This window comes from Alexandromys fortis, unplaced genomic scaffold (assembly GCF_014885135.2).
Source record: "Alexandromys fortis isolate MF-2015 unplaced genomic scaffold, M_Fortis_MF-2015_v1.1 scaffold_1, whole genome shotgun sequence".
Taxonomy (NCBI): Eukaryota; Metazoa; Chordata; class Mammalia; order Rodentia; family Cricetidae; genus Alexandromys; species Alexandromys fortis.
In genome coordinates this window covers 4,227,985-4,248,297 of record NW_026067927.1, presented here as the reverse complement: position 1 = coordinate 4,248,297, position 20,313 = coordinate 4,227,985, and the positions used below count along the sequence as shown (strand labels likewise).

At 50.4% G+C, this 20,313-nt stretch overlaps 1 protein-coding gene across 1 annotated transcript in view; it reads left to right on the top strand.

Moving 5' to 3' along the window:
- Cngb1 (cyclic nucleotide gated channel subunit beta 1) overlaps window positions 1-20,061 on the top strand; it is a 70,625-nt gene extending 50,564 nt beyond the window's left edge. Inside the window, exons 26-35 of the mRNA XM_050143406.1 lie at window positions 82-146; window positions 909-1,031; window positions 4,866-5,007; window positions 5,664-5,823; window positions 6,619-6,716; window positions 6,810-6,893; window positions 10,310-10,428; window positions 10,866-11,012; window positions 14,649-14,868; window positions 17,634-20,061. Of these exons, the coding sequence (XP_049999363.1) occupies window positions 82-146; window positions 909-1,031; window positions 4,866-5,007; window positions 5,664-5,823; window positions 6,619-6,716; window positions 6,810-6,893; window positions 10,310-10,428; window positions 10,866-11,012; window positions 14,649-14,868; window positions 17,634-17,951 (1,476 nt within the window). The 3' untranslated portion in view covers window positions 17,952-20,061. The remainder of the gene's footprint in view (window positions 1-81; window positions 147-908; window positions 1,032-4,865; window positions 5,008-5,663; window positions 5,824-6,618; window positions 6,717-6,809; window positions 6,894-10,309; window positions 10,429-10,865; window positions 11,013-14,648; window positions 14,869-17,633) is intronic.
- The last annotated feature ends 252 nt before the right edge of the window (window positions 20,062-20,313 follow it).

The following is a 20,313-nucleotide window of genomic DNA, read 5'->3' as shown; positions in this document are numbered from 1 at the left end:
GGGGTAGGGTGGGAGTCAGGGGCAGTGTGCCGTGTCCCCAGCAGGCACAGGGATACCCTGACGCCTCCCTCTCCCTTCTAGTACATGGCCTTCTTCGAGTTTAATAACCGTTTGGAAGCCATCCTCAGCAAAGCCTACGTTTACAGGTGAGAGTTCTCTGTGCATGCATGTGCACATGTGCATGTCAGTGTGTGTGCACACCTACACACACACCCAAGCCCCGACCCAGGCCTCATGGCCTCTTCTCGGCCCAACCTTTTCTCTGGAAGAATATTCATTCTGTTTGTTTGATAAGATCCAGGAATGTCTTATTTACCACCCCCCCCCTCCACTGTGACAAGGCCACTCACAGGTTGGCTCAAGTCACAAGTCAGCATTTCTGTGTCAGGCCAAGGACCTGAAGCCCCACCCTAGCTCTAACAGAAGGGACCATTGTAAGAACACAGTGGGCACAACATAGATGTTCAAGGTAGAGCCCAGAATCGGGTAGTCCATACCTGGGAGCAAGGTCCGTTGTTCCTATTTCAAGGAGTACGTAGCTCATTGCCATTTCTCAGTACATACTGGTCTCTCTGCTGCTCCTCAGGTCATATTTCTCCTTTGACCCCTCAGCTTCTCCAGCCCCACATTCCGACAAGGCTCCAACCAAGTGCCCTGGGTTCAATTCCATCCCCGTCCACAAAGAAAAACCCGAATTGACTCAGTGGTGTGTTGACTCAGTTAGCTCCACTTTAGAAATAAAGGGACGCAGCAGAGGAGAGAGAGGGTGTCTGCCCGAGTGACTGGCAGGCTTGTGTGGCTCCAGCAGGGAAACCTAGGAGGTGGGCTGTGGGGAAACTGAGCTCTAGTTCATGTCCCCGGGGCAAGCTGTCACCTTCCTGGCTGTGTCACACTCTCTCCCTCTGCAGGGTCATCAGGACCACTGCCTACCTGCTGTACAGCTTACACCTCAACTCGTGTCTTTACTACTGGGCATCGGCCTTCCAGGGCATCGGTTCCACTCACTGGGTTTATGACGGCGTGGGGAACAGGTGAGCCAGGCTTCCCCCCAGGGCATCCCGTGGGCCTCTACAGTCACAAGCATTGCGTTGGCAAGACAACCTTGTGCCCAAGGAGCCACTCGTGGCCAAGGTTGTAGGGCCAAGTTCTCCTTTCCCATCATCTCCCCAAGCAAAGGTCTCCTGGGAACTGTGCCAGGAGAAGGTCTGGGCATGAGGTATGCTAGAGAGATCTCAGGGTCCCCAAGTCCAGTAGGGTTGACAAATACACCACACAGGCTTTAGTGTGAGGAAATACTCAGGGGAGGGGACAAGGACTCACGGATAAAGATATTCCCCATAATGTCGTTCGTCATATTGAAAAAACGGAAATGCCTGTTGGGACCCATGAAAGAAGACTGCTGGCGGAAGCAGCATGGCTCCAGAGGATCTATGTGATATTGTGTTATTTTACCTCCCCGTGGGCGACCTACTTTTTCAGACTTTAGTGTTTCTAAATGTGAGGTATATGGATAATCCATGCATATGTTTAACATGATATTTATTTTTGTACAAAATGCTGAATTTGGGTTGAGGATGCAGCTCAGTGGGAGAGTTCTCAGGCATGGGGCCCTAGACTCAAACTCCAGTATCTCAAAGGAAAAAAAAAGTGAATGAACTCACTGGTGTGCTATGCAATTGCTGCATCTTCGAACTGAAGAACTGTAACAAGAGCGTGTAGTCCTGGGTTTCCTCTCAGAGTCAGCATCAGCAAAGTGTTGCATGTGGCACTATGCATACATATGTGTCCAGTACAATGGTCTGCAAACAGCAAACCTTAGCTGGTTCCCTACCACCTACAGCAAGGCTCTGCAAACTCATACAATATTACGATGTGATGTGACTCATACATGCAACTTGAAATGTTTTAGCAGCCACATTATAAACATAAAAGGAGGTGAAATTAATTTTAGTAATGTGTTTGGTTAACCCCAATGACAAAATTATCACTTCTACGTGTAATTGCTGGGTTAAGCATGAGTTAAGCTTGTTGACTGGACTGTGGCATGCTGGCCTGCTTCCTTTGCACCTTCCAAACCCTGCGCGCATCCCACATCCACAGCACGGCATTGTCTGTGTATCTCTGGCCCCTGGCTTCATGGCTTCCTTATGATATATAGATGTTTTAAGTTCTGGGATAGAGCCCAAGGCCTTCTGTGTGGAAAATAACGTAGATGTTTTTTAAGACAGTCTCTCTAAGTTGACCAGGTTGGCCTTGAGTTCACTCTGTAGCCAAGTAGCAGGGCTACCAATGAGACCCTGTCTTAATAACAAAAAAAATGAAAAAGAAAAACAGACTGTTGACAAAACCATCGAAATGGGTCTCAGGATGTACCATGTTGACTGCTTCCTGGGTGCTAGCGTGCTACCCCAGGAGTCTTGTGAAGACCAACAAAACACAAAACAAAACCAGTGAGTGTGTGCGGTTGGCTGAGCCCCAAATGCCAGGGCTGTGCCTGCCCCTGCTGTAAAAGCCAGCACGCCAGGAAAGGGGTCAGAAATTCTAACAGCCCCAGCCTGGAAACAGAAGTGAAATTCCCTGACTATGTCTGCTGTTTTAGGTTGTTTTCTGGCCTTCCTTCAGCTCTCAAAGGAGTCTGTACCCTGGAATCTTAGAAGCCCCTTCTCAGTGGCAGCCAGACTGGCAGCCCTAGAAGGGACGAGCAGGAAGGAGAGGTCAGGGAATCTCTGGAACCTTCTTCCCAAGGACCAGGAATCTAGGTCTGCTTGCTGACATGCTTTCTTTCCTGGGGGAGTCCTCCAGGGACCCTGGATACAGGAACAAAGTGCTGCGACAGAAAATTCTTCAAGACTTTCAATAGCACAGGCAATAACTGTTAGGAATATTTCCTAACCGCGCCTCTCTACCGATGCAAAATAATTCCAATCAGACCAAATTAAAAGATATCCAGGTTTAATTAGATACCTGAGCTCTCAGGAGGCGGGAAACAGAAAGCTGCCCATGCGTGATCACCGGGGAGGAAGAGGGAAAACCACATGTTTATTTTCTGGGGAGCAGTTTAAATAGCCTGTGGGGGATCAAGGGTTGGGGGGCTGCCTTAACACTCCCCGGAGAAGGGTCAAGGTTCAACGGGTATGGTGGGGAAGGGCCATCAAAGATGGAGGCCGGAGGCTGGGATTACAATAACTATAAAATTAGCCACTACTTCCTGGGGGACTTCTGGAGGCTGGAGCAAGGAACCTTGACAAACCAGTGCCTACCAATGGCAGTCCACTGTGTTCTGTCTCAGCATGTGCCATGTCTGTGGGAGATTGCTCCAACTAGAAACATTTAGGGGACTTTGAGGTCACCACTCTTACACCTTCTGTGGTTTACTACCTAGGTGCATGAACCCTCAATTTCTTCCACTGTTGGGTCATCTAGATGGCTGATAGGGAGGCAATGGTGGTGGGGGTGGGAACAGGATACGGGACTGCTCATGCGCCCTCTGGTGACGAGTACTGGTATGGCATGTATTGTCGGGGCAGACTGGCCTGTTGTTCTCAGATGTCCAGGCCTGCCTAAGACCCCCCCCCCCCCGAAGCCTGAGGCAGAATGGGTGTGCGTGCACACGCACATACACACAAACACACACACACAGTCTGCCACAGCTCCAGCCGCCTGGACTCCCTCTCAGCAGGAGTGCACATTGGATGCTTGTTCGCACTAAGGAGGAAATGTCTGGAAGACGTGGGTCCATCTGCTCTGTTCCCCATGACAGGTGCTGGCAGGCACAGGCCCTGTGCGGGTCTTGATGGCTGACTTAGGGCCTGGTCACTGCTCTAGCAGTTCACTTCATCCTCACAGTTGCCTGGGAAGAATGATCCCCTCCTGTGCCCAATTTGTGGAAGATGAGGCCAGCTGGAGGGAGTGAAAATTGGTTCACCCTAGAAGGTGGCTCTAGGGCAGTGGTTCTCAACCTGTGGGTTGCAATCCCTTTGGGGGTTAAATGACACTTTCACAGGGGTCACGTATCAGATATCCTGCATATTATTTATATTATGATTCATATAATTAATTATATGAATTAGCAAAACTACAATGACAATATATCGAGGTAAATAATTTTATGGTTGGGGTCGCTATAACATGAGGAGCTGTATTAATGTCACATTAATAAATGGTCACAGCATTAGGAAGATTGAGAACCACTGCTCTAGGCCTGGAGTGTGTGTGTGTGTATGTGTGTGTGTGTATGTGTGTGTGTATATGTGTGTGTTTGTGTATATGTGTGTATGTGTGTGTGTATATGTGTGTGTATGTGTGTGTGTATATGTGTGTGTAAGTGTGTGTGTGTATGTGTGTGTTAGTGGGCTCTGAACCCAGCTAGACACATTTTTCCCTCAAATGTTTCCCACTTGTAGCTGGTTGGGTCTGCAGGAGCTAGCCCTTCAGATGTGAGGGCCCCAGTATCTCCTGGTTTTGTTCTCCTTCTTACTTTCTATGAGCCAGCACCACAGGGGAGAGCAAAGAACAAGATGGAAAACTGATGAAACCCAGTCACTAGGGCCAGTCTGTCACCCTGCCAGCTCTTCCTTGCTGTCTCCTGGAACCTACTTGGCCCTGCTGGCTTCCCCTTTGCTGGCTTCAGGAAGCAGTCAGCCTAGAGCTGTGTCCAGGTGTCTGCTGGAACCTCAGTTCCAAATCCACGTTTCAGGGTGACATGTTCTCGCATGGCCAGGCCAGAGCCTCAGCCACACGTGATAGCATTTGAGGGCGCTGCTGGAGGTGGGGCCCTTTTCTTGTACCTGTGGCTGTGTAGGATGGCAAGGGCAGCTGGGCAGTTCCTGCACTGCCCAAGGTCCCTTTTTCTCACCTCTTACTAGTTACATCCGATGCTACTACTGGGCCGTGAAAACTCTCATCACCATCGGAGGGCTGCCCGACCCCCAGACGCTCTTCGAAATTGTCTTCCAGCTGCTGAATTATTTCACAGGTGTCTTCGCTTTCTCTGTGATGATCGGACAGGTAACTGGGGTTGCACAGCCACCCACCTGTGGCGCTCCCCTCCTCCGAGCTGGAAACCTCCCTGTGTGTTGTGGTTTGGGGATTGAGCACCGAGAAGACTCAGGCTGAGCCAGAAGCCCACAGCATTTGAGACAGGAGGATGTCTGTGTCCCAGGATTGCCCGAGCTGTCTTACTGTTTGAATGTTGGTCCCTTTGGGGAGTACCGTGAGCCAGGTGGCTACGTGACTTTCTCAGAGGTGGAGGACCTGGGCTGTGCCCCGTGAGAAAACCCTTTGGAGTCTCTGATGTGATGGGTGACTTGTGTTCTGGTCAGGGCAGGGGCAACAAATCGAGTCCTCAAAGCAAACTTGGAAGGATTCCGCTCTGAGAAACAATATTCGAGGCTCAGTGTTCCTCCCTGGGGAGAGTGTCTGTATAATCCCATCAGCCTATCCCAGTGTGACATCCCAACCCAGTATTGTGCTGGGGACCTGAGACTACCAGAGAGGTCTGCAGCTTTGTTCCCCACTTCCAGGGTCCCTGCTTTATGTGTGGCCATTCCTGACGCAGTCACGAGCATAGGTGCCCGATCTACCGTTACATATCCCGACCTGTGTCCTATGTAGCTTGGACCCAGCACTTCCTTAACCTCCCCTCACTGTTGTCTTTGCTGTAGATGAGAGACGTGGTGGGAGCCGCCACAGCAGGCCAGACCTACTACCGCAGCTGCATGGACAGTACGGTGAAGTACATGAACTTCTACAAGATCCCCAGGTCTGTGCAGAACCGTGTCAAGACCTGGTATGAGTATACCTGGCATTCACAAGGCATGCTGGGTAAGCCTGGCCAAGCCCCATACCCCCTACCTCCCCTCATCAACCTTCACCTGATTCCCAGATTGGCCAACTCTTCCACTGTCCTCTGTGTCCTGAGGGGTCTCTCTTGGTTGCACCCCCAGCAGTGATACTGGAGGGACCTCTCGAGGCCAGTGAAGACCCGGGCAGACTTACAGGGCTTGTCCTCTGGACGGCCACTCTTCTCTCGCTTCATCTGCCTTGAGATGCAGCTCCATCCAAGGTGGAAGCGGATGGCAATCAAGGGTAGAGCCAGGCACTTAGGAGGGCATCTTAAGTTTGGGTCAAGGATGGACCGCATAGCTAGACCTTGTCTCCGAAGGAATAAAGTGATAGGTGGGCCGATGAGATGGCTCAGCCAGTGGAGGGGCTTGCTGCCAAGTACGATGACTCAGCTCGGTCCCTAGGACCTCCACAAGTTGTCCTCTGACATCTACGGGTGTACTATGCTGCACGTGCACACACACACTCACACACGATGTAAAAAAATTAAAGTGGGGTTGACAAGCGCTACAGAATAGGGAATACTGATACAAAATCTGAGTAGGCGCTTCAAAGTCAGGAGGAAGTAGCATTAGTCCTTCGTTTTGAAGGATGGGTAGGAGTTTGGAAAGGAAGGGATGCTAAACCTGATGGGAACGCTCAGAACCTGAAGAGGCTCTCTGTGACAGGAGAAGCTGAGTTGGGCTGAGCCAGTGCAGGGCCTCACGTGGTTGTGTGTGGTGTGAGGGGCCAGACCTGGCCTGAACTCTGACCCCGACCCGGTCTCCTTCCCAGATGAGTCAGAGCTGATGGTGCAGCTTCCAGACAAGATGAGACTGGACCTGGCCATCGATGTGAACTACGACATTGTTAGCAAAGTGGCGCTCTTCCAGGTACCCCCCACAGGTGCCCTCCCGCCCGGCGGGGGGACTGAGGACAAAGCCCCTCCCTTCCTCTAATGGACTCCTTCCCCTTGGTCTGGGCAGGGCTGTGACCGGCAGATGATCTTCGACATGCTCAAGCGCCTTCGCTCGGTTGTCTACCTGCCCAATGACTATGTGTGCAAGAAGGTGAGCTGCGTATGCGTGTGTGCGTGCGTGCGTGGGGGGGGGTTGCTGTTTATGCACGTGGGAGGGGGGACATCTGCAGGACCTGTGAGGGGGTCTGCTCGCCCAGCGGTAGCCCTACTTCAGAGGAAGTAGGGTGCACTGGCAGCCTGAACAGAGAACACCTGCTGCAGAGGGTGCCCGGGCTCTGCCAAGCGCTTCCAATGCTCGCTTCACACAGAGGAGCCCACCTTGCAGAAAACGAGTGGAGGGGGGCTCTGATCCACAAAACTGCCACCAGGATCTCCATTTTCCCATCAGGAAAGCGGGTAGTTTACAGCCCTGTGGTGTTTTATGAATTTATTTAAGTGGAATTAATTCCTAACCTTTAAACGCTGGAAGATTCCACATCAAATTCCAAACGTCTGGATGAAGCAGAACATTGGGTCTGGGTCCCGCTTCCCACAGCAGCGAAAGTCAGCATGAGAGTGGGGGCCAGTGATGCCCTGTCTGATGCCATGGGCCCTACCACTCGGTACCACTCCACCCCAGGTTCCCTTCACCTAGGAAACACCTATGTTAGAATCTGGCCCTTGACAGTGTAAAGCCCTTTGTGCTCCTTGTCAAGGGCACTAAAATGTCAGCAAGGTCACCAGGGGCAGGAGTGATGTGGGAGTGTCATATATCAATCTGTTGATTTCATTGGTTAAGCAATAAAGAAACTCCTTGGCCCTGATAGGTTAAAACATAGGTGGGAGGAGTAAACAGAATAGGATGCTGGGAGGAAGAGGAAGTGAGCTCAGACTTGACAGCTCTGCTCTCTGGAGCAGAGATGCCAGGCTCAGCTCTCCCAGGCAGCTCCGACCCAGGATGGACAGAGGCTAGAATCTTCCCGGTAAGCGTACCTTGGGGTGCTTACACACATTACTAGAAATGGGCTAGTCCAGGTGCAAGAGTTAGCCAAGAAGAGGCTAGATAGAAATGGGCCAAGCAGTGTTTAAATGAATACAGTTTGTGTGTTGTTATTTCGGGCATAAGCTAGCAGGCTACCGGGGTGCTGGGGACGCAGCCCCGCCGCTCCTATTTCAACACAGGGGTGGGCAAGTTTCAGGTCTTTTGTACAGAGATGTCAGTAAGTCTGGGTGAGTGTATGGGGTGAAAATAAGTAAGATGTGGGAGCCTCTAGCCCCTGTCAGGTGGGTTAAAATTATTATTTATTATTTTTGAGACTGGGTCTTTCTCTATAACCCTAGCGGTCCTGGAACTCACTATGTAGACCAGGCTGGTCTTGAATCATAGAAAACCTCCTGCGTCTGTCTCCTGAGTGCTAGAATTAAAAATGTGTGTTACCATTGACTTTTTTCCCCCAATCTTGTAAGGATGTTATTTTTTAGTTATTTGTGCGGTCCCCTGGAAGATCAGTAAGTGCACCTAACTCCTGCGCTCTCTCTCCAGCCCCTCCTTTAAAATTACTTATCTGCTGGGGACGTGGGTGTGCAATGGCGAGCGTGTGGAAGGCAGAGGACAACTTGTGGGGCTTGCTTCTCTCTTTCCACCAGGCGGGCTCTGGGGATCAAACTGCTCACTAAGACTGACAGCCAAACGCCTTTGCCTGCTGAGCTGTCCCTGAGTTCAGTTTACATCCGTAGGTTGAACAGGTCTGCCGAGCAGTGTGCGAGACAGTAATGAAGTTTCTGGGAGTGAATTGCAGAGCCAAGGAGACAGGACGAATTTCATTGGGAATGATAGAGTGATTGTAACGGTGTTGGAGCCGCTTCCTGGCCGTGCGGCATTGGGCAGGCGGCCTGCCCTCTCTGAGTCCTGTTCTTATGGATGAAGTATAGATACTGTTAGTGCCTTTTTCATGAGGTGGCTGGGAAGACTGGGTTAAGATGTGCCTGTAGGCACACTGGCTGCCACTGTTTAGAGTTTGTGGCAGGTGAGAGGCGGCTCCGGTGTTGGGGAGCACGTGTGAGTGGCGCCCTCTGCTGTTGCTTCCTCTGTGATTCTCTGAGACGCTGGGGCTTGAACCCCGACACTTTGATCCCTTGTAAGGCTGAAAAAAGCATTTGTGGGGTAAATTGAACTGCAGCTGGGTTACTGTCACCCTTTGATTGTGACAGCTGTGATTGACAGGGGGCCGCCCAGGCAGGGTCTGGGAAAGCACTAGGGTTGGAAGACGTGTGGCAGGTTACTGTTTCTGATTGACTCAGAGGAAGCCATCCGTTCATCCGTTCCCTTGGTCATTCATCTATTCCCTCATTCATTCATTCCTCCGATTTAGTTTGGGACTCAGGTTACCGTGTGTTAGGGCCAGCAGAACAAATGAAAGCCCCATTTCCTCAGGTAGCAAGATGCTCATTTTCTCTTTGGCTCTCTTCACCTCTACGTGCTTTCTGTGAGAATGTCAGTTCGATGGGCTGAGGGCCAGCTTACTCAATTGCATTACACCTGCAACAGCCTTATTGCCAAATAAGGACCTATTGGGACGTGCTGGGAATTTCAGCAGACAGAGCATGGATCTGGGGACAGAGTAACCATAGCAACTGTTCACCCTGAGTCAGTCTGTCTGGATTCAAATCCCACCACTGGTTCGACCTTGCATTGCAATCTTGGTAGAGCATAATCTTACAATAGCAGGTTCACTTGTGTGGAAAACGCCCACCAGCATTAGCTTACAAGATGTCCTGGGGCCTGTGGGCCTCCTGACCGCTATTATTATTCCTACCCAACTGACCAAGCTCCTGGGCCACTGGCCATAGGTTCTTACTGGGTTGTGGGTCATGGGGTCGTACAAGTGGGAGCTGAAGAATAGTGTCATACCCAACATTCAAAAGAAAAGATGGAGGCCAAGAGTGAAGCTATCCCCTTTTCCACACCACACCATGCAGTGTCTCATGTCTAAAGACAGAGGCAGGAGGATTGCTGCAAGTTCAAGACCAGTCAGGTCTGTGCTTCAAGTTCCATGCCAGCCAGAGCTTTATTGTAAAACCCTTTTTCAAAATGATGAAGTAAAAATAAAATCAAATGCCAGGTGGTGGTGGCACATGCCTTTAATCCCAGCACTTGGGAGGCAGAGGCAGGTAGATCTCTGTGAGTTTGAGGCCAGCCTGGTTTACAAGAGCTAGTTCCAGAACAGGTTCCAAAGCTACAGAGAAACCTTGTCTCAAAAAAAAAAAAACCCAATAAATAAATAAATGAAATTGAAACAAGATCTGAACCTGAAGGGTACTCATTGCTTCCTTGTGAACCCCCACACCTGTGTTCATTAATATGAATATTTCCACGTGTATTTGCACATACACGGCACATTGATTTTTTTCTTAGCCAGTAATGAATTGGTACATCTATGAAGCAATTTCAGATCATCCCCTCAGTTCGTTGGTGGTGCAGGGCTGGGGCAGACATGCGGTGTGGGACTCCACGCTCTTCTGTTCCAGGGGGAGATTGGCCGTGAGATGTACATCATCCAGGCGGGGCAGGTGCAGGTGCTGGGCGGTCCAGATGGGAAAGCCGTGCTGGTGACACTCAAAGCTGGATCGGTGTTTGGAGAGATCAGGTCAGTGGTGGTGGGGGTCACATGTACCCTGGGCAAAGGTTGGGGGTACCCCACCATGGCGGACCCTGAAGGAGGTGGGGAAAAGCAGAGTTGAATAAATGCGAGCAAAACCCAAGCCACTGGGGGGCATATGCCTGTAGTCCCATATACTGATTATGCTGATAGAAAATCAGCCAGAAGAAGAGAAAAATTCTATTTCAAAACCTAAATGATGCCAGATGTGATGGACATACTCCTTTAGTCCCAGCACTGAGGAAGCCGAGGCAGGAGGATCTCTGTGAGTTCAAGGGCAGCCTGATCTACAGAGTGAGTTCCAGGACAGCCAGATCTACATAGTGAGATCCTGCCTCAAAACAAAACATCAACAGAAACCTAAGACAATCTCTCTAAAACCACAGCCTCCGAATGGTCTCATTCCCCTCCCTTTTCTATTCCAGCTTGCTGGCCGTAGGGGGCGGGAACCGGCGCACGGCCAATGTGGTGGCCCATGGGTTCACCAACCTCTTCATTCTGGACAAGAAGGACTTGAATGAAATTTTGGTGCATTACCCTGAATCTCAGAAGTTGCTCCGGAAGAAGGCCAGGTACAGAATCCCTCTTTCTTTTTTCTTTTCGGGTTTTGAGTAATGACTGGGGGGGGGGGGTAGCTTCTCTCATACCGCTGTAATACCATTATGGACATCAGAGCATTTGTGCAGGAACCATAGTGTTCACTCATCTCTGATCCATGTTGAGGTTGTCTGCTGGCTTTCTCCTTCCTGCATCAATGTGCTGAGTCCCCTGCCTCCTCTGACCTGGGACAGTTCCTTATGGTGTCTCTACTGGCTTTGATCTCTTAGTAGCCAACAGGCCGGCTAGGTTTTAGAATGCTCCTTGGATTAGATGCGTCTGGTGTTTTCTGATGATGGCTTATGGCTCTGCATCTGATGCAGAAACGACCAGGGGTGACTGTGCCCCTCAAAGCCGCATATGGAGGTACATGGTCTGGATTCTTACCAGGTGATGAATTCACCTCAAGCATATGGACAAGGTTTCTGGACCACAAAGTTACATGACAAGCAATTAGTGGGGACCTCTTTGGAACGGCATAGATGTCCCTCTTCCCCCAGTTTGCACCTGTTGCTTGGGGGACACCCATCTGTCCATGGCTCCTTGGTCCTCAGTGGTCTCTCTGAGCCATCGCTGTTCAGCCTCCTCCTGCCTCCTACTCCTTTGTTCCCACTTGGATGTAGGGAGATGTAGGCTGTAGGGCCTCCTCTCCTCTCCTGGGGTTTATCTACCACACGAGCAGACATTGCTTGGTTTCATGAACACCTATTACAGTTTTCCTGAGGTTTCAGTTGCTCCGCTGTGGCCCAGTGAGAACTCTTCAAGCTGACTTTTGTCACCCTTTGAAGTCCCATCCTAGTTCAACATTTCCCTGTGTCTATGGGGGACAAACAGGCACAGCCAGACAGCCTGGGCAACCTGGGGCTCCCACTTCAACTGCCCTCCACCCCCAGAAATGGCAATTTCTCCAAGGAGCTAAATTTCTTCTAGTGGAAAATGTTTGGAGGAGTTTTGAGGAGTACAGGGGTTGGGGATGGAGCCCCGGGCTTTATCCATGCTAGACATGTGTGCTTTACCATTGAAATATCCAACTGCAGCCCCCCACCGCTTTCTAGAAACCAAGATCTAGGCCTGGTATGGGGTTTCATGCCTATAATCCAAGAGTCGGAGGCAGGAGGATTGCTGCAAGTTCAAGACCAATCAGGTCTGTACTTCAAGTTCCACGCCAGTCAGAGCTTTGTTGTAAAATGCTTTCTCAAAATGATGAAGTAAAGGGGCTAAATGTGTTAGGTTTGTTTGGGGGATATTTTTGCCTTCCTTCCCTCCCTCCCTCCCTCCCTCCCTCCCTCCCTCCCTCCTTCCTTCCTTCCTTCCTTCCTTCCTTCCTTCCTTCCTTCCTTCCTTCCTTCCTTCCAGACCCAGGGTCTTGTGCATATTGGGCAGGTGCTTTACCACTGAGCTTAACCTCCAGCCTTTAAGTTTATTGTATTTGACTTGGTATTGGGGCAGGGTCTTGCTCGATTGGCCAGGCTGTTGTTTTGTAGTCCAGGTGAGCACTGCCTTCTCCATCTGCTCAGCCTTCTGGGTAACAAGGCTCACAGGCCTTGCCGCCTGGTCTGGCTAACCTCATTGGCTCCCACTTTTTCTGCTGTGTGTTTACTTTTTCAAAGACAGGCAGGCCTATGGCTGTTTCCTTATTTCTCGTTATATGAATGATAGCATGTTGAACAGTCATCTGAGCCCACAGAGCCCCTCCCTTCCCCCAGAGTGAGCCTGTGGGGCAGTGCCAAGGTTTCGCGACTGTGAATAGCAATGCAGGTGTATGTGCATGTGTGTTTGTGTTTTGCACTGGGAAATAGGTTATTTTATTTTTAGAAAAGCAGACTTTAGCTTTCTAGTCCTCCAGATGAGGTTTCAAACTGAGTGACTAAGGAAGCCTCTAGGGTATAGAAACCCACACGCACCCGGGGGAGTCGGCTAGGGGGTTAAAGATTCACAAACAGGCTCTTGGTGAAGGGTTTGCTGTTTCCTTCCCACCAGAAAGGGGGCTGCTCCAGGTGGGCATGGTCAGAGCAGCAGGGTGGTCCGGGTTCTAACAGCAGACTCTTGCAGATGGTTGGTCGGTCACGGGGTCACTCACAGACCTGCACAGGGTGGCTGCAGACTCGGTTGCCCAGTGTGTGCTCTAGCTGGTGTCAAACAAAGTGGCACTCTGTCCCTGAGAAGATCAGCTCAAAAGGAAAAGCTTGTTTTGGCTCTTGGTTTCAAAGGTTTCAGTCCATGTTTGCCTGACCTGAGTCTTTGCATTCATGATGAGGAAGGACGATGCGTGGGGACCTGTGGTCGAATAGAGAGAGACAAATAGAGACAGAGGGACAGACCGGAACCCCAGATCCTCTTCAGAGTTGCACTCCCAGTGACATTTGTTATTTTTGGGTATTTGTACCAGTCCCCACTCTCCTGCCTCATGCCCTTTCCAGAGCAGAGGCCTGGACTGCAGAGAATTCCATTCGCGTGGGCACGTCTATCCGCACTGACTCAAAGCAGAGCCGCTGTCCCATCCACTGCTCTTTGTCATCTCAGCATCAAACTGAGCCTTCCTGCTGCCTGTCACGTATGAATTATGGACTCACGTGACCTAGGTGACAGCGCCCAGGCTGCTAGAGAGCCTGCTTCCAAGGCCTCTGATGGATGATCATGCTTGTGTCTCCTGGGGAAACCCAGAGAGAAATGCAAATCTCGCTCCATTAATAACACCACACACACTTCAAGCCCACTGGCTCTGATTAGCTAAGCAGCCGGCAGCGGCCTCATCTAAAAACAAACAGACAAACAGAAAACAAACAAGTTACACTGGAACCCTGATGAATGAATTTTCTGATTAGCCGTCTCGTCCACTAGATTGAAGACAAAATGCATGCGTTCTTGAGCCAAGCTGTTAATCACATATTCATAGCTTGAAAAATTCCTAGTAAAGGGTGCATTCTCTGTTTGATGGAAAAATCTATCTTTATTCAAAGAAACAGGGTGCTGGGTCACATCCGATCCTGGGTCTGGTTCTGCCTCTGCCACTTCTTGGTGACCTGGAGCAGGTCGCTCCCTGCCCTTATTCTCATCCTCAGTTTCCTCAGTTTTCAGGGGTTCAGTAACCCCAACCTTTTCCAGATAAAATCAAGAGAGGGCCAGGATGGCTTTCATAACAACCCCTTTTGTGAGAACTAGTCAGGGTCCTAGGAGAACTAGATCACTAAAGACTAAAGACAACAGGCCCTGACTCTGGTAGGTTCCGTGCTCCCCCCCTCCCAATATCACCATATGCCTATGAACCCTTCGAGATGCCCTCAAACCATGTCTGAACTATAGCTGTGTCTTTCAGTCTATCCAGTGTGACCTCAAGCAAGGTCATCAACCTCTCTGGGTTCCAGTGTTCCCTTCCTTCCCTCTGGCACAGACAATAAGCCCCACCTCTTATGGCAGTTCCAATCATCCCATCTGTGCGTAAGCACTCAGCACTGTGCTTGCCCCAGCAAAGTACCCTGAAACCACCAGCCAATGGCAGCACCAACACCAGGACCCCTGCCACCATGTAGGGGCATGTAGGGTTCTACACAGGCATGGACGGGCTCCTCCCCACTGTGCTTTGGATGAAAGTGGGTGTGTCTCTCTTTCAGGCGCATGCTGAGAAACAACAACAAGCCCAAGGAGGAGAAGAGTGTACTCATCCTGCCCCCACGTGCGGGCACCCCGAAACTCTTCAATGCCGCCCTCGCTGCAGCAGGAAAGATGGGCGGCAGGGGCGCCAAGGGTGGCAAGCTTGCCCACCTGAGAGCCAGGCTCAAGGAACTGGCAGCATTGGAGGCAGCCGCGCGGCAGCAGCAGCTGCTGGAACAGGTAACATGGTTGGGACCTGGCTCTTCTCACTTAGCAGGCTTGTTTCGGGGAGAAGGTCGGGGACCTCCAAGAGCTGACCACACATCCAGTGTCGGGACTTTCTGTCTCCTTTACAGCAGCAGACTTTGTCTGGTCGCAGGTGACAGAAGCAGGTTCAAGCCAGGTTGAGAAACCTGGGTCGCAGCTCACAAGGGTGAGAAGCTGATGGCGGGATTGCTATCAATTCTAGGCCAGCCTGGGCTACATAATTTCAAGGCAGCCTGAGCTACATTATGAAGCCTTGCCTCAAACAACCCCTAAGTAAGACATTATGTTGACAGGATAGGAAACTGGAGAGGGCTTAATAATTGGCAAGTTCGAATATGGCTGAATCTCAAGTTGCAAGACTAGTCTTTCTGTCTGCCGCCTCTCTTTCCTTACCGGATGACTCCACATCCCTTCATGTAGCAACCCTGCCAGGAAGTACATCTTCCCCCAAGAGCAAAGCCAAAATCCCCAGGACTCATTGTCACTGGTCAGTGCTGGGACACATGCCAATTTCTGAACCATTGCCGGTGGGGCCAGGACTGTGTGTGTCCCATACCTGCCCACTCCTGGACTGGAAGTTGTGAGAGGCTTCTTTGGGGGATGGTCTTGGGGTTGGTGGGAGGAGTGGGTGCAGGCTGGGAACATCTCTCCCCAGGGGACAGTGGTGTTCTATTTAATACAGTGTCTGTGACCATTGAAATGATTTGGAAAGAAAAATATAATTCTATAGTTATGCACAGTGACAATGGCTTCTACTCCTGTGATCCTAAAGGGATATTAAAATTAGCTCACGGGTCTTTTTTTCTTGACTGAAGCCAAGGAGACCTCTTAGAATAATGGTACTAATTTGACCTGTTCATAATAGCCTAGAAGTGGGCAGTAGGCTGTGTGGCTAACAGAGAACTCAGCTTCAGTCCAGGGATGTGAGTCAGGGGACCCATTCAGGGTTCATTTGACAGCAGAAGTTGGGCAAGTGACATCAAAGCCACCTGGGATTCCAGGCCATGGCCTACCAATAGCCCCAGACAGAGGAAAAATGTGATTGTTGTGTTGGTCAAGGTTGAGGCTGGCTGCACAGCGGGGTCTTTTGTGCTGGCTGCTGTTTTGGGGTTGAGTGGGCATGAACACAAAGACTCTCTCAGAGCAGCAAAAGACTTCAGCTAATATGGGTTGCTGCTCCTGTTGCATGAGTGTTCTGACAAAAGTGTCCTGTGAGATTTAGAAAGCCCGAGCAGACCAGCAGTGAAGGAGCTCTTTACTAAACAAGCCCAGAGGCTCCGTCACTCCGGCAAAGAGCCCTGCACCCCGAGACTCGGAGGACTCATGGAGGCCACATGGGCCTGCAGAGGTGAAGCGGTGGTTCCTTCTGCCAAACATTTGAACACCGCAGAGCATGTGACCAGCCTTCCCATGATCCTCCTCTTCCTGTTTGTATCTCTCGGCTTCAGAAGTTGCATCTGAACACCCTGCCCAGGATGGGGTGTCCTGAGAACTTAGGGTGCACACGTAGGGTAGAACATGTGTAGCGGGTAACAAGGACGCATGGAAGCAGCAGCAGCAGGCCTCCAGAGCTGCTTCTGATTCTAGAAGCATCCTGATGCCCCCTCCCCCGCTTCTTTGACACCTATGATCTGTGCAAACCTCAAGGGTCTCTACTCCGTATGAGCACACCGACTACTCTCCCTGGGGTCTTGGTCAGTTGAGGATCTTCTAGATTGTTCCCTCTTCCATTGCCTTCCTTACAGAACTAGGGTGAAAGAGCAAGCAGGTGAGAACGCAGGGATTTTTAAAATTTTCCCCATTACTTATTGATGGCCAACAACACCCATGGGGGAAGCACAAGTTAGAACTACAGCTGCCCACCAAGCCTCTGAACACAGGGTCACCTCAGCCTCATTTTTCTGATACCCCACTCCATTCTTCCTATAAGGGTTGCGACCTTTGGAACCTTCTAGAAAGATGGCCAGGCCACAGGTTCTCCTGCTCACTCAGCTTTACCTATGTGCTCCAAGTTTTTCTCACTTACCATCTATTACTAAGAAAAACTGTGTGTGTGTAGCCAGGCAATGGTGGCACATGCCCTTAATTCTAGCATTCAGGAGGTAGAGGCAGGGATCTCTGAACTGGAGGCCAGCCTGGTCTATAGAGTGAGATTCAGGACAGCCAGGGTCACACAGACAAACCCTGTCTTGAAAAACCAGAAGAGGAAGAGGAGTGGGTGTCAGGATGGCTCAGCTTTTGACAAGGCTTGTCATGGTTATCAACTCCCCAAATAAGTTGGGGGGATGGATCTGTACTTGACTGTACAACTTAATACAGGCTTCCAGCCCATAATAGTCTAAACTATCCTAAGAGCTGGGCATGGTAGCTCATACCTGTAGTCTCAGCATCCCATAGGCCGAGGAAGAAGGACCCTGAGTTCGAGACCAACTTGTGCTCCACACCAATTTAAGGTCAGCCAGGGCTACATATGGAGACACTGTCTCAAAATTAAACAAATCCCCAAGACTTACCCCCAAAACATGCTGGCCTCTCTTCCTCAAACTTCAACCTGCCAACACTACATTGTTTCTCTTACACTACCCTGCCGCTGCTCTGTTAGGACACTAGCTTTCACCTTCTGTGTGCCATTGTCCCCTGGAAGTCCTAGAAGGTGGGGGCGAGTTGGCTTGTAAGATCTCTTTCCGCTCCATGGAGGAGAAGGCTTCACCTCATGTGTCACACTCTCTGGGTTTCAGGCCAAGAGCTCGCAGGAAGCTGGGGGAGAGGAGGGCTCCGGAGCTGTGGATCAACCTGCACCCCAGGAACAGCCAGAACCCAAGAAGTCCCAGGAGCCCCCAGAGCCTCAGGAGCCCCCGGAGCCTCCGGCCCCACGCTCTCCACCTCCGGCCCAGAAGAAGCCAGAGGGTGGCACGGAGGAGGTGGTGACTGGGCCCTCGGAGCCCCCGGAGTCCCCGGAGCCCTCAGTGAGGATCCGCGTGAGCCCAGGCCCGGATCCTGAGGAGCAGACGCTGTCGGTGGAGATGCTGGAGGAGAAGAAGGAGGAAGCAGAGTGAGGCACATGCAGTGCCCCGTGATCCATGATCCCCATCCCCGGGTGCACGCCTGGCGGTAGAACTGCCTGCCTGGACAGTCATGTGGAAACCCTCAAACGGTGGTGGTGTTCTTGAGCTCTTACCATGGGTGGAGCACCCTGCCCCCTCCCACAGTTGCTATTTTCTTTTTTTAATATTTATTTATTATGTATACAATATTCTGTCTGTGTGTATGCCTGAAGGCCAGAAGAGGGCACCAGACCTCTTTACAGATGGTTGTGAGCCACCATGCGGTTGCTGGGAATTGAACTCAGGACCTTTGGAAGAGCAGGCAATGCTCTTAACCTCTGAGCCATCTCTCCAGCCCCCCACAGTTGCTATTTTCAAGAAGAAACCGGCCTTGCACTTTTAAAAGTTTTTAGGAGGGAATAGAAGAGGGCTCCGACATCACGGAGCGCTCTACTAGAAAAATCAAGGGTTGATGATACGGCAGGGTCCCACCAGAACCCACCCTTCGTTTAAGTGATGGGGAAGAGCTAGAGTGGGAACCCAGAACTGGGGAAGCTGAGGCAGGAGGATCCTTGGATCAACGTCAACCAGGGTTACATAGTGAGAATCTGCCTCAAAACAAACCAATAGCAAAACAGCTTAGGAGTTTCAAGTTCCTGCAAACACAAGAGTCTCGGCGATGGCAGAGCAGGCGATCCAGGTACTTTGTACACTGCAGGTAACGATTGGCATTCTTCTCTCACCCCTTTAAAGTTTTGCTTATTTTAGTAAGCAATGACATTAAAAGTTCTCTGTGCTATTCCTGGCACCCGTCCTCCCTGACCACTCTCGAGCACCGTGTAACAACTGTGAAAAAACCTAGTGGTTCTCTGTCAGCACACAGAGAGCATGCTTGTAGCTGGGCATCATGGAGCACTAGATACTGAGGCAGGAGAATCACAAGTTTGAAGTCAGCAGGACTTCATGACAATACCCTATGCCAAAGGGGGAAAGAAGGGAAATGCACTGGGCCATTGGTGACAGCAGCGTAGTCCCTTGTTCAGATGTGTGGTGGTGACATCTTGTCCACTGTTCATCAGCGAGCATTTGGGTTGCTTCCTATCTCATATTATTAAGAATAACATTGCAGGATATTGAGAGGGGTCAGTGAATAAAGGCCCTTGCCACACCACCGCGCATGCTTGACGACCTGAATCTCTGAAACCCATGCGAAGGTGAAAAGAATCAGCCCCACAAAGTTGTCTTCTGACCTTCACATACGCACTGCAGCACACACGTACACATACACATACATGCACGCACGCAAGAGTGACAATAATAAAACCATCTTGTACAGAATGGAGTTGGCCTTACTGTAGAGCGCTTGTCTGGCCTGGTTTTGATCCTCAATACCAAAAGAAAGAAGACTCCCACACAGATCCAGTCTTACGGGTACACCGTATTTTTTTTTTTTTTAAGCAGGGTGAGTTTGAAGTCTAGTCATATTTTTTTTAGCCCTAGTATCCTCACGTATTATTCCCATATCTGCCCCCTAGAATCTAAAGCCCAAGCTTAGTAAATGCTTTCACCCGCAGCAGGTGTTTCAGATGTTCCTCTAAGGTAAACATGCTGCCCTTCAGTAGATGGCGAATTGCTTTCTGACCTGCCACTGTGACGGTCTGCATCTTCCTGACCCCACCACTGTGAGGTCCTGCTTCATAAGGAATCTGTTTTCTGTTGCTGCACCTACTCTTTTAGATGCTGGTCCCCGAAAATAGTCGGCTTATTACAGAAAGCAAGAGGTTCTTGGGGTTCCTGGAAAGAACACTAACTCTGAAATGAGATTGCCAGTGTCTTCATTTCACCGAGCTATCTCATTCAGGATAACCTTCTCGCAGAACCCAGATATTAGATAAACTGAGCTGGAGACAGGCATTAATCTCCAGATTAAATTGGACTGGCTGGCCTCTGAGGCGTGAATGACACAGCTCAGAGATCGCCCTAATCCCGAAGTCAGAACGGAGGAGTATGAGTGACTGTTGAATCTCTCTTTTAATCTCCCCAGTGTGTCTTGTGTTTTGGTAGATAATGAACCGTACGCCGTCTTTTATTTTTAACTGCACAGATATTTTAAATAGAATTAAAACGAAGAAGCTGTTTAAAATTTCCTTATCAAACTGTGCCCAGCCACCGGAACTAGCCTAAGCTGTTTTCTCAGTAAACAAGAACACTTTCTGGACGCGCCGGCTTTCGTAGTGCCGTGAATTTTAATTAAAGCGTTTAGACAGATGTTCCTGGGTTGCGGATTCATTTTCAAAACTAGGAGTCGGGACCAGGTATGAGGGTGACCACCTGGAACCCCACGCAGCACTTAGGAGGTGGAAGAGAAGCATCA